Source organism: Centroberyx affinis, unplaced genomic scaffold (assembly GCF_046629955.1).
Source record: "Centroberyx affinis isolate AG114_WGS23_722 - 3 ecotype Tasmania unplaced genomic scaffold, CSIRO-AGI_Caff_v1 ptg000622l_1, whole genome shotgun sequence".
NCBI classification, from domain to species: Eukaryota; Metazoa; Chordata; class Actinopteri; order Beryciformes; family Berycidae; genus Centroberyx; species Centroberyx affinis.
In genome coordinates, this window is record NW_027279251.1 from 240,884 (window position 1) to 254,346 (window position 13,463).

The window sequence follows — 13,463 nt, forward strand, 5'->3', positions numbered from 1 at the left end:
AGTAAGCAAACTTATGATTATACAGTCAGACTAGGACTTGTGGTCATTTTGTTAACGTGGGACACTTCACATGCATTTAATCATAATGTGCTGTAGTATAATCCTTTTCTTCTTGTCTTGAGGAATTCACAGAACCTGCATGTGCAGTGACTCAGCTTTGGTATTGTAATGAATGTGGGTTTTGTCCTTATATAGCAGAACACTGCTATTAATGCCAGAGCCTTTGAATAATCACAGATACAAGTGTATACAGTACAAACAAAGCAATCTTTATTAAATCATCAAATAGACAAATATATAAGCAACTTCATAAAAGGTGAGGGGGGCTACAAACAATTAGGGGCAACCAGCCACACCAGGACAGTCAAGGCTTCCACTAAGTTGAACAGACACACACACAAATATACATATACAATATTTAAAACGTGCACTTAACTCGCCCACTCGGCGAGACAGAGAGTCCCACAGCTCATTCACATCACAGTATTTTTGAAGAGTTTTCATCAGGTAATAGGCTATACCGCTGAACAGAAAAGAAGCATCTAAGTGTCAAGTCAAGTCCATGTCATTAATGTCAAGTCTCAAGTCTAAATGTAGAACACCAAGTCAAGTCAGAACAAGTCCAGTATCAATTTGATAGTGTTGTAGTCAAGACCACCTAAACCGAGACAGAGTCAAGACCAAGACCAGAGCGTATCAAGTCCGAGTCAAGACCAAGACTTTGAGGGGGCGAGACCGAGTCAAGACCAAGACCGAAGGGGGGCGAGACCGAGTCAAGACCGAGACCAGACCAATGCGAGTCCATTTTCAAGACCATGTAATCAGAGTGATGGCTCAACATTTACACCATTTCTCTGCTAAAATTCAAAAAGAAAGAAAGCATTATTTAGGAATTTAAGTAAAATACAAATGGCTGTACAGTATGTACTCAGTGACGGAAGGCAATCCTTTGAAACATTGCAATTCGATTTCACTGACCTTTGGAAAGGCTCAAGACAGCAGACAGAATGAAACAGAAGTGTTAAAACACCCTGAGCAGATAGCTTCACTAAAACATTCAAAATTATTATCAGGTTATAGCTGACCCTTGCTTTTATGTCACAATGTATAATTATTTTGATTCCTGAAATGAGAAGAAACATAAACTTACTGTCATGTATAGGCTACAAATTGTTTTTATGTCACAGTGTTTTGACTTTGACCAATGTGAGAACTTGCCCTGCTCTCCCCTACTCAATCTGCCAGAGCCCCGCTGTGCAGACGAAAGTGAAACTTAAAATTCCACAATTTACTCGCCTGTGTTAGTAACGGTATAAACAGTAACCTGATAACACGTCTGCTGCACTACAGACTTTACCAGTAACGTTATTACCTTGTGGAATTTAAGCCTAACATTAGTGAAATTATAATTTAACCGATAACTGTGTCGCAATGCTTTAATGCACCACATTGAATTGAACGTGCCATGTGCCTGTATGGAATTGGTGCTTGTTCTTAGAACTGTTTCGCAAAACTCTCTGTGATTTCTGTAGGCAAATTGTATTATCTCATTCTCTCCTCCTCAGCCACACATGGTGCTCTCTCCTCCTGTATCCTGCGTTCTCTTACTTGGCGCAGCTCAGAGGGGGGTGAGTGAGGGTGGCAGCAGTTAATGGTTAATAAACTTTCAAACTTAAAGTAAGCCAAGTTATCGGTTGCAATTTGAAGGGGAACGTTTATATCCAATCACAGTAAAAAATAAATAAATCAGACAATGCACGGGCAGGTAGTGATGTTACTGCACTTGTGGTCTCGACTGGTCTTGAAATAAAATTCCGAGTCCTCTTTGTCCGAGACCGAGTCAAGACCGAGTAAATGCACACATGATACATTTGACCTTAATTATGAACGGTCGGCTGAGGCGAAAGATTGGGAAGAAAGTAGGCTAAGCTGAAATCGTCTGTGCTAACCTCAAAGTAGCTAGTAGCTTAGCTAGCTTGTAGTCGGGAAACAGTTTACCTGTTGCTTGGCAACACTTGGTAGTGCAATCCCAAGGGAACTGTTTTTGTTGGCGGAGACAAATAACAGACAAAAATCATCTGTTGTCTCAAATTACTTTTAAAAAATTACTATTATTACTTGATGAATAGCTTTGTTTATACAACTGTTGTATAAAAGCAATATCACATGAGAGGGAGTGGTGTTGTATTGTATATAAGCACGGCTGTGATTTGGCCGTAGCGTAATAGGCACGAGGCTGCAGGCCGAGTGCCGAAGATAATCATAGCCGACATTTTAAAAAATGGATTTTCTCAACAATGACTTACTTTTACAATGTTATTTTTATTGTGGTACATCTTAGTAATACACAAAGCTCTATGCAGGTGTCTATTTTGTTGTTTCATCTCCACTTTAAGATACATATGAGGAAAGAAACAAACAGGGATTTGGGGAAAAAAACAACTTTGAAAATTTCAAAGGAGAGAAAAGAAAAGGTTGAAGGGGGTTCAGGTTTAAGTAATGCAGTAATGGAGCATTACTGGCATTAGTAACTGTAATGTAATTACTGAATTTGAAATTGTGATCCCTTGTTACTACTAATCACATTACTGTAACGCATTACTGAGTAATGCATTACCGCCCAACACTGGTGATAAGTAATAATGTTAGAAATGTAATAAAATTGTATAGTCGTAAGCAGGAGTTAAAGTGGGATTTGGCAGGTGGGGGAACCCTTCCCAAGTAGTTTTCAGCTGAAAAAAGTGTTTTTGGGGTTTAGTTACTCTTTAAAACAAATTTCCTGCATTTCTACACCACCTAACTTCTTGGATTAAGTCAAGAAACAGCAACCCTGTATAATATTAACCCCTGGTCGTAAGAAGTAAAAAAGTATGAAAATATGTAAAAGACATGTTAAAATGGAGAAGAGTGAAAAAAGCAGTATGTGTAAGGAGAGCAGCAGTGAAACAAAAGCTAGTGTGAAAGAGAGTGGAGCACTAGTGTTGAACAAACGTGAATATAATCAAAAACTATGGCTTAAAACATATGGCTTATATATTTACACCATGAGTGAGAGCAGAAGTGAGAGCAGAAGTAGATAGTAGAAGAAGATTTTGCTCCATAACATGTGTAGTGTTAAAAATGTGGGCGTTATCACAGTTTAAAAAAGGTATAAAAAGATGAGTTTTCGGCTTTCTAATATTGTATGTGCAGTGCAAGTGTCTAACAAACGTCCATAACTCAAAAACTCTACATCATATCCCTTATATATTTTCATTGGGAGGAGTGAAAGGCGGAGTAGCTGAGCAATTTGATGTGTAACATGTGTATGTAGTGTTGTAAAATTGTGGGAATTATCACAGTCTAAAAGAGGTAACCCATTTAAAGTTTGAATTGAGTTTCTAGCTTAAAGTATGAAAGAGTAGTTAGTGTTCAAAAAGGGCATGGTTTGAACATTCTGTCCACTGACTCCCATTATAAAAAAAAGTGATAAATAGTTCAATATTTTAAAAAATATAAATCAGATTGCTTAGAAAAGTAATAGCACATCTCCTAAAGCAGTGATTCTCAACCTTTATATCAAGGACCCCTAATTAAGTACACATTAGGGCCACGCGACCCCCATTTGATGAGATTTTGTCTCTGGGACTCAAATCTGAGAATATTTTTATTTCTAGATATGATTTTGTCCAGAATTCCATCACTATCTGCATTGTAGGTAGAGAAATAACAGTGAAACTATGATCAAAATAATCATTCTTCTACATTCTCTCATTGTGTTAACTTCTTGCAAATGAAATAATGGTGAAGTTTAATAAGGAATTAAGGGAACCCTGGTGGTCCCCGGACTCCACGTTGAGAACCACTGTCCTAAAGAAGCTGAACAGTTTAAAGTTTGAACAGAGTCTATAGGTGAAAGTATGCAGAAGAAAGAGCGAAGATAACATAGTGTGATTGCGGAGTCAGCAATGTGACACAATTACAGGTATTACAGGTATAGCATTTGCTTTAGCATTGGTTGGCTGGCAACAGAACAAAGGAGAACAAAAAATTAATAGGCTGTTCACAGTTTCAAGGTATTTTTAACATCATCTAAATATTCCTTTTTACAATGCATTTATTAATTTAGCAGGATCCATATATACAGTCCTACCAACCTGAATGGCATGATCAAACATTCTAATTAAACAAACAATAACAATTATCAAAAATAAATGGCCATTATATACATCAAGAAACAAACAATTTACTTAACAGAAGTAATCATCCTTGAATAAATAAACTGAACTTAATGATCATTCACACAATCCTTCACTAGCATGTTCTTTGATAGTAACAGTAACATGAAATATAATGATCAAACAAGTAAAACTCGAAAAGGAACATTTTCTACAAGAAATGGTGTGCTTACAAGATTTTTTTTAGCAGAATATACCTTTATAAAAATGAACAGCATCATAACAATACTCATACGCAACTATGTGAGTTACAAAAACATACAATGGACATTCTTCCATTCATGTGTATGTGAAAATAATTAGTTACAGTGAAATGTCTTTGATAGTATAAAGACTATGACTGAAAGAGATAATAGGCTAGTAAGAATCAACACAGTATCAGGTTGGAATGGAGTTTGGAGCTTAAAATATGAAGAAGTACATGACTGAAGTAGATGCTAAAGAGGGATAAGTATGAAGAAGTAGAAGAAAAAGAAGAAGAAATTATGCGGAACAACAGTTGTGTGTGGCTTTGCAAGTAAGCAAACTTATGATTATACAGTCAGACTAGGACTTGTGGTCATTTTGTTAACGTGGGACACTTCACATGCATTTAATCATAATGTGCTGTAGTATAATCCTTTTCTTCTTGTCTTGAGGAATTCACAGAACCTGCATGTGCAGTGACTCAGTTTTGGTATTTCTGAAGAGTTTTCATCAGGTAATAGGCTATACCACTGAACATAAAAGAAGCATCTAAAAGTTGAGATTCATTTTGAATAAAAATATTCTCCGGATCGGTGTTGTTTAATATTCTCTTTAGATAATGAAATCTTCCAATAACTTGCACTCCCAAGCCTTTAAGGAATTACTCTCAGAAACACCAAGTCAACTTTAATCGAGTCCCAAGTTAGTCTCAAGCAGAGGTGTGACCAAGTCAACTTTGCTCGTGTCCCAAGTCAGTCTCAAGTCTTGAGGCACAAGTCTCAAGTAAAGTCTCAAGTCTAAATGTAGAATGCCAAGTCAAGTCAGAACAAGTCCAGTATCAATGAAATATCTTAAAGAAAACTAAATATCTAGGACTTTTCAATGCAATATGGTTTTAATACGATAAAAGGATAAAACTTTGAGCCCAAATGATTCCTATAATCAGTTTCAGTTTCAATAAATTCAATCATTCCATACAAATTCAGAAAACAGAATTTAAATTCAGTCGTCTGGTGGAACAAATCTCACCACTTTCAATCTAAGTCATTTACACAAACACAAGATCTTTTGTCAAGACTTTAGAAACCTTTTCAAGTCATCAAAGTCAAGTCACCAGAACCCAAGTCAAGTCTCAGGTATTCTCTTCATGCCCAAGTCTCAAGCAATTAAAATTGTGACTCGAGTCTCACTTGAGTCCAAGTCATGTGACTCAAGTCCCTGTCTCTGGGAAGGGGGAATAATCATAGCTTTGCTGGTCGATGTTAGGAAGGATTCTGGGAAGCTAATATTATAAATATTATAAATTAAAATGTTACCCTTAAACTGCCCTTACAAGCATCCAACCATATAATATTAATATAAATACATAGTCAATGATACTCTTATTATATGACGTGTTTCATGTCCAAGCAGCCAGTTTTTATATTAAATGTAGAAAAAAACAATTCCCTCAGTCAGTTGTTGAGAAAGATTGTTTGAAAACAAATTCTGAAAAAAAAAAGGTTGTCAGTTTAACAGTTTATTATTCAGTATTCAAATTTATTATGCTTACAATTTACATATTGGAATTTAAACAGTGCTATCATCATTATCACACCACGATTATCCTTAATTTCAAGTCATATAAAATAGTGGCTACAATTGCAAAATCAAAGTGTCCAATTATAGACGAGAGATTAGACAACAGGTGATGTGAATATTCTTTCTTGTTTGTACCAAAAATATAAATATTTATTATGGCAATAACATTACTGTGGTCCTGGTATATTTGGCAATGTTTTAGGTCAAGTAAAAAAGAGATAAAGCCGAAGGTAATCTCCCATTATAATGAATGTGAGTTGTGTATCCAAAAGTCTATAGGATCATTCTGAGTCCAATTTTCTAGACTTAAGTGTCAAAAAAGCGTGTTTGTGCAGCAAACTCTTCTGGGGCAAAGACTGACAAAAGTGGGTGTTACGGGGGAAAATGGGACAGTGATCCATTTGTCATTTGATTTTACTGAATTTACTTCTGTCTTGAATCAAAGATTTGCACTGCTGCTCTGCTGCACAACTGGATGACATCAGACTGAAGCGGTGAAGCGCAGCAACAAGTGTACAGCAACTAGAAGGTATGATTAATTTGCTTACAGCCTTAAAAATACAGGATGATCACTCACTTTAAGTGCATCGTAAATCATTTTATCATGTACTGTAGAAATAGCTTGAGCAGAGTTCCTAGCTCACCATGTAAACAGCAATACAGAATACAAAATACATATTTTGGTAAGGCAACCTGAGTCATTTCCTATAAAGAAATTGCAGTGCAGCTTTTACAGAGGTAGAAAAAAAAGGGTTCATAATTAGGGTTCATAATCATTAATAATTAATGTTCTATTACAAAGGCACACACACAATGTAAAGTTAAGTACGCATCCATAGAGGCTGCTGAAGAGTCAGCTGCATGTGGACAGAAGTGCAACTTGAGAAGCACTATTACAGGCTTGTTGTTAACATGAGTCAAATTGGCGTTGCAAATGATGAACCATTAACATTAACTTAAAACTCTTTTAACACCATGTTCAGGAATATTAAATTCAGTAAAGACAGTTCAGCCTCGTGCCACCCATGCCATTACAAGCTGGGTAAAAGAGAGGGATCTAAGAGAGATAAGACTTTTTCCAAAGTGCTTATTGCACAGTTCAGCTTGGTTCAGATAGGCTACAAATGTGCTGCTAAGGCACCCAAAACATACTTGGTTCTGGCCCACTTTCAAAAGATGCTGATAAGGACTTCTTTACATTGGTGACATGTAAGTGATGTTTATAAGTGCTGAGTATTTCAATGGGAAACCAAAACGGTTTGATCCTCTACCCTACCCACATTAAGCAAAGAACGGGTACAGCTTGGTATTTGTGCAACAGAAAAACCTAAAAGCATCAGTAGCAAACTCAATGTGTGCAGCCCCACCAGATGCACCCTCACTCTTCACTCCTCCGGATGAGGCTGCCTCTTTAGACGTCGTCGTCGGGGTCCGCCCTGCCGCATATGAGGAAGCAGACGAGGACGCAGCAGCCGCACAGCAGGAACACACCCAGCAGGATGTAGCACAAGGTGGTGGTCCAGAAGGCAAACAGGTAGAGCGTCTTGTTACAGTAGGGATCCACGTCCGTCGTGGTCTCGTTGTAGTTGGGCTGGTAGATAGAGTAGATCCACACATTACCTGGAGAAAAAGAAACACACTGTTAAAGCTGATACGGTTTGTGCGTTTGTTTGTTTGTCAATGGCTATTTCACCTCACTGTGATATAATGCTCGCTCATAGAAATAGACCTACTTCCTCCACAACACCTTGACACAGTACAGAGCTTTCATCTGGCTGTTCTACAATTACAGATCATGGCTTCAATTTAATGACGTGTGAACCAAAGCTTTCAAGACAACAAGCCATGTGACACATTAGTGGCAGGATGGGACTCAAGAGTGCTGGCTGTACAGACTTACGGAGGACATCTAGTGGCCCATAAATGTTATTGCAGTGCATTCAGTCTCCAACTGGTGCAAGTCTCAAAAAAACACTCTACAATGATGTGGCATGATATCCCACATATGTGTTCTCCCTGAACAACACTGAACAGATAACAATTTATTCAATATGCCTCAATTGGGAGTCAGTGTGCTTTTTACGTGCAACATTTAGACAGAGGTGGATCAGCTAACAATTACGGTCTATTCACATCTAGGATGATAACTATAAGATAGCACTTTATTGATCCCCTTGGGGAAATTCTGGTGCCACAGCAGCAATTGGCGGACAGTGCCAAGGAAGTCAAGTATGGTTTCAAGTACAGGATGGTAACAGAAGAAAAAGGTACTAAAATAAAGTAAAGGTAAGGTACATAATATACAACATAATAGAAGAATAGAGACAGGGCAAATAAATGCAAATAATTCAAATTATAAATGCAAATAGTAAATGCAGGTTCAGATAAGTCTATGGATATATTCCAGAGGAACGTAATATCCATGTGCAACATAGTCAAGAGAAAGATAAAGATAAAAAGATTTAAATCGTAAGTAAATCAAATGTCTGTGTTCCCACTACAATAATAACTATCAAAACATCCAAAACTATAACTTATAACTATATTATTGGTTCGATGCCAAAGCGATTTTATGGCAGGGACAATGATAAAACATTATCAACCAAGCAAATTAAAGTTGTAAGAAAGAAGGGGGCGGAGAATTCAGTCGCTCACTGCGGTGAGGCTTCGTTTCCTGAGGTACTGATCACAGATATCGCTGCAGTGTGAATGCTTGAGCAACAATTTATCCTTATAGTTTACTAGGGCTGCAACTAATGATTATTTTCATTATTGATCAACATATTGATTATTTTTTCAATTAATAATTTTGTCTATAAAATATCAAAGTATTGTTTTAAACTTGCTTACTTAGTCTGACCAGCAGCCAACAAAAACCCAAAGTAGAGAAAAGCAAGCAAATCTTAGCATTTGTGAGGGTTTTTGGCATTTTTACTTAAATTAAATTAAATCACGAGTCCACGTTATGTGACTCGAGTCCCCACCTCTGCAAAAAGTTTTGCAGAGGTGCTTTTTACTTAAATTACTAAAATGATTAATGGATTATCAAAATTACAATCAAGTTATTTTCTGACGATTGACAAACACAAGTCGACACAGCACTATAGTTTACAGTTATCTTTATAGTTACATTTTAGATGCGAGTTGGCCTTTACCTGTCTAAATGCTTGTTACATTGATCAGCCTTCTAGTCCGGTCTGTAAACTCACCAGCGATGAACCAGCAGAAGAGGAAGAGCGAGGCCAGTGAGTTCCAGGCGGTGCAGCAGCGGCTGAGGGGGTTGGTGGTGCCGTCTTTGGGCTCCTGGGCACAGGGCAGGCAGGAGAGAACAGCCAGCAGCAGGCCGAACACTCCCACCACCACCAGGTAGATGGGGATATAGTGCTGCCTGGGACAGTCGTTCAGGTACGTCACACCTGTTGAGACAGAGGTGAAGAACAGGACCATGGAAACAACCTCCTTCTTAAGCTACTTCATCATTTAAGGGATATTCCACTTCACTTAGATGTTTTATTGTTAGTCACTGAGCATGCTCACAAAATTCAGGAAACGCTTCATCCAGAAAATATCTTTGGAATGCAGAATGATTCTAGTTGTTTATCATTTCAAAAACCACTAAACTAAATTATTTAGTACATTCACTGCTTCCCTGCCACAGAAAATTCATCAAAGTGACATGAAAATAATTTCAATATCCCTTCATGATTGAATAGTAAAATAAGTTCACCCACTCACCAATTGCAATCTGAGCAATGGGCATGATGCAGAGCATAACCTTGGAACATGCTAAGGGAAGACAGAGAATATTATTACTTTGCATGCGAGAACCAACAACATTTGCGCACAACTTTTGTCCATAGATCTCTCACCTAGGATCGGTGTTGGAGGTTGAGGAGGATTGCGGATGCGTCGCAGCAGCTCCGTTTCCGACATCGTCAGTAATGTTGACTCTAACCTACAGAGGGGAGATAGAGAGGCGAGACAGAGACAGATAGGCTAATGCTCTGTACACTGTTTGCATTTCAGGTCACTCTTGGTACACTGGACAAAGCTGCTCTCAAGTGTTATAAATGTACTGAGCCAGGTGGAGTTTCATGCCGAGTGGGATGTGTTGTTTTTATTCTCGTCACTCTTCCTTCACTCGCATGTTCTTGATAGTAACAGTAACACAAAATATACTTATCAAATAAGTAAAACTCGAAAAGGAACATTTTCTACAAGAAAGAGTGTGCTTACAAGATTAGTTTTTTTTAGCAGAATATACCTTTAAAAATATGAACACCATCATAACAATACTCAACGCAACTATCTGAGTTCCAAAAACATACAATGAACATTCTGCCATGAACATTCATTCATGTGTATGTGAAAAATAATTAGTTAAAGTAAATTATCTTTTGATAGTATAAAGACTATTACTGAAAGAAATAATAGTACATATGTTCCAAAGAATCAACACAGTATCTGGTTGGATTGGAGTTCAGAGCTTAAGTAAGCATTATGATTGTACAGTCAGATGTGCTGGGACTTGTGGTCATTTTGTTAACATGTGACACTGCATGAAAAATATTCTCAAGATCAGTATTATTTAATATCTGTACTATCCTGAAATGTTCCAATAACTTGCACTCAAGCCTTTAAGGAATCACTCTCAGTACCACCTTATGTACACAGTAAATGTGTCACAGTTTGGACTTGTATGTTCAGCAAATCCCTCTGTGTTTGGTGTATTTGGCCTATTTCCTGATGACAACTGATGAAATCATCTTCATAGATTTCAAAACTCCAAAAAAAACACACCAATATGTTAGGACATGTGGTTGTTCATAGGAGTCCTGAACTCGTGGTTCAAGTTGGTATAATAATTTCTTCTGCTATATTAACAGTGCCACTTTGGACAGTTCATCTCTCATTTATGAGAGTATCTAGCCCAAGAGAGTGACTTGACCTGTAGACCTGCACATTGTGGAGTCAGACAAAAGAAGACCCCTCACCCAGTGGTTCAGCAGGACTGAGGCTTAAGGAAATCACTTCTCTACTGTAAAATGTTGTATTGCAACCAAGAGGTTTGACTGCATTCCTGTGCAAAGCCAGTTTGGCAAACTTACAGGAACAGCAACAACAATAAACAACCTTACCACAGTGTAAAAACCCCTCTCTAAATATAAAGTATAAAAGAAGGTGGAGTCTTGGTTATTATTATGTTTTTCCCATTTGAATTATTTCCCTGTCAAATGACATTAATGCGCAATGTCAGATAACACATGATGACCAACACCCACACAGCATAAAACAGAATAAAGCAAAGTACAGTTTTACACCTCACAAGTAGGCAAAGTTTAGCCTACAAGGTACCTTCGCTTTCAAAAGACACTCACAAGGCTGTGTGGCTCACTGGTTCACGATAATCAAATATTTTCAAACGAGAAGAGATAACGTTGAAACGAACCCTCGCCTGCATCCAAACTTCCCCACGCCCCACTGCCAATAAGTTAACAGGCCTAACGTAGAGAAAGTTATAATTGTAGACGAAGACTGGGATTTTCCTCCAAATATAACAACACGAGGCTTTTTGAACGTGAACAATAAGCACTTGACTCTCCACGAACACTCTCCATGTTATTTTATCCCCACTTACCTTCCTGTGTGTCTGACGGGTTACACCTTCTCAGTTCTCACAGCTGCTGGTTTGTCTCGCCACTGAACTGCTGCTGACTGCCGCGCCTACATAGTATAGGCCGCGCCTCGCAGGACGCCACGCTTCCTCTCGGGAGCGCGCACGCACGGAGCACATGTAGTCAGGTCGAAACCTCATTGGTCCTACTCCATTTTACCTGTCAAGGACCCGTACAGTTATCTGCCCCGCGTTCAGCCCCGACAAAACGTAGCAAAACGTTTATTTAAACTGAAACGGTGGTGCGTTGAACACCCTGTTGTGTTACGCAAGCGTTGCAACTACGGCAGCTGAGAAGGCCATTCTTTGCGTTTTTTAAATATGTGTTTAATACTACAAAATACGCTCTATGTTACAGTCACTGCCTTGCCGTCCAGAATAGCAGAAAACGTCCCAATCGAGTGAAGGGGTTTGTGGAAACTGGTTCCTAATTATAGTGATCCAACATTTGCCTTACATTTCAGGATGACAAGGCAAACATTTCAGGTGAAGGATAATCCACTTCTTACCTTCGAGACTGCGTTAGGATCTATATGAGCTAATTATTTTATTATGAGTATTAGGCCTATCATTATTGCTGATCACTGTTGTTGTGATATGATATTGTAATATTTACCATTATATATTTAGAGGAGTAGAGTGGAGTAGAAAAGTTTATTAAAGTGTCACTCCACAATGGTACATACAATAGCAAAAGATAAAAATATGTCTTATATGTGAAATATGTCTGTGTGCACTGCCTTTTTAATGCGGCGGGGTTTATATACACGTCGCTGCTGATTGGGTAACACCTCTGACACACCCACCAAACGAGGGACAACGTAACTCAAAGCCCATTGCACACCGTTTCACACGGTTTGAGGAAACATAACGTTCAACCTGGAAACCGTAGCAAAACGGTGCACACCGTTTTCAGATTGAACGTGCCCCTGATGTATACCAGACCAAATTTTATTAAATTGAATTTACCAGATAAAAAGATACAAATGTATGAAGAAATTCAGTGAATTGATTGACAGAAAGGTTAAAAGTATAAATTATACATACAGTATATACATATATATATAAGGCTGCAGATATGCTGGGGCATCATTGATGGTGCAATAGTCTGATTACTTGCATTATTAATGCAGTCATTTTGACTGCAAAATGCCTTTGCGTTAATAATGCAAGTAAACATCATATTAAGTTCTCATGTAAGAGACTCCCTAGCTGTTCTGTGGTGACTGGAATTAAGTCTATGAACACCTTAAAACCTTGTCCAAAGGTAAACAATGATTTTAGGCCGGTTGCACTGACATCCATTGTCATGAAATGTTTTGAGAGGATTATGGTGTCGTTGCTTAAGAAAGAGGTAGATGTATTTTTAGACCCTTTTCAGTTTGCTTACGAGCAGGGGTGTGGCACAGATGATTCTATTAGCATCACACACCTGGTCACTAAACACCTGGAAGACCCCAAGGCTTATGCACGCCTACTGTTTGTTGATTTTAGCTCAGCTTTTAACACACTGCAGCCTCACATGTTGACTCAGAAATTGAAACAGATGAGTGTAAATCCTTTTATTTTAAAATGGTATTTTTCCTTTTTAACCAATCGTACTCAGCATGTTAGGGTCAGCAATGCCCTCTCAGAGCCCAGGTCAATCAGTACTGGTGCCCCTCAGGGTTGTGTCAGCTCCCCAGTCCTCTTCACACTGTACACAAATGACTGCACAAGAACCCACCCTGAGAACTATATCATTAAATTCTCAGATGATACAGCCATCCTTGGCCTAATGCACAGAGACAGCAGTTCATCAGCTT

At 38.3% G+C, this 13,463-nt stretch overlaps 1 protein-coding gene across 1 annotated transcript; it reads right to left on the reverse strand.

The window, feature by feature from the left end:
• Positions 1–5,899: 5,899 nt before the first annotated feature.
• LOC139643528 (transmembrane protein 272-like) lies at positions 5,900–11,694 on the reverse strand. The gene is made up of 5 exons (XM_071518692.1): positions 11,623–11,694; positions 9,854–9,939; positions 9,720–9,770; positions 9,194–9,400; positions 5,900–7,604 (listed from the first exon to the last, which is right to left on the reverse strand). Exons 2-5 carry the CDS (start codon positions 9,915–9,917, stop codon positions 7,396–7,398), a joined length of 531 nt encoding a protein of 176 aa, XP_071374793.1. The 5' UTR covers positions 9,918–9,939; positions 11,623–11,694; the 3' UTR covers positions 5,900–7,395.
• Between the last annotated feature and the right edge of the window lie 1,769 nt (positions 11,695–13,463).

Coding starts and splice junctions, on each gene's coding strand:
- LOC139643528 (XM_071518692.1), bottom strand. CDS start 9,917: ATGTCGGAAACGGAGCTGCTGCGACGCATCCGCAATCCTCCTCAACCT. Junction 9,401..9,719: donor CATTGCTCAGATTGCAATTG/GTGAGTGGGTGA, acceptor CTGTCTCAACAG/GTGTGACGTACCTGAACGAC. Junction 7,605..9,193: donor CTTCTGCTGGTTCATCGCTG/GTGAGTTTACAG, acceptor CTTTTTCTCCAG/GTAATGTGTGGATCTACTCT.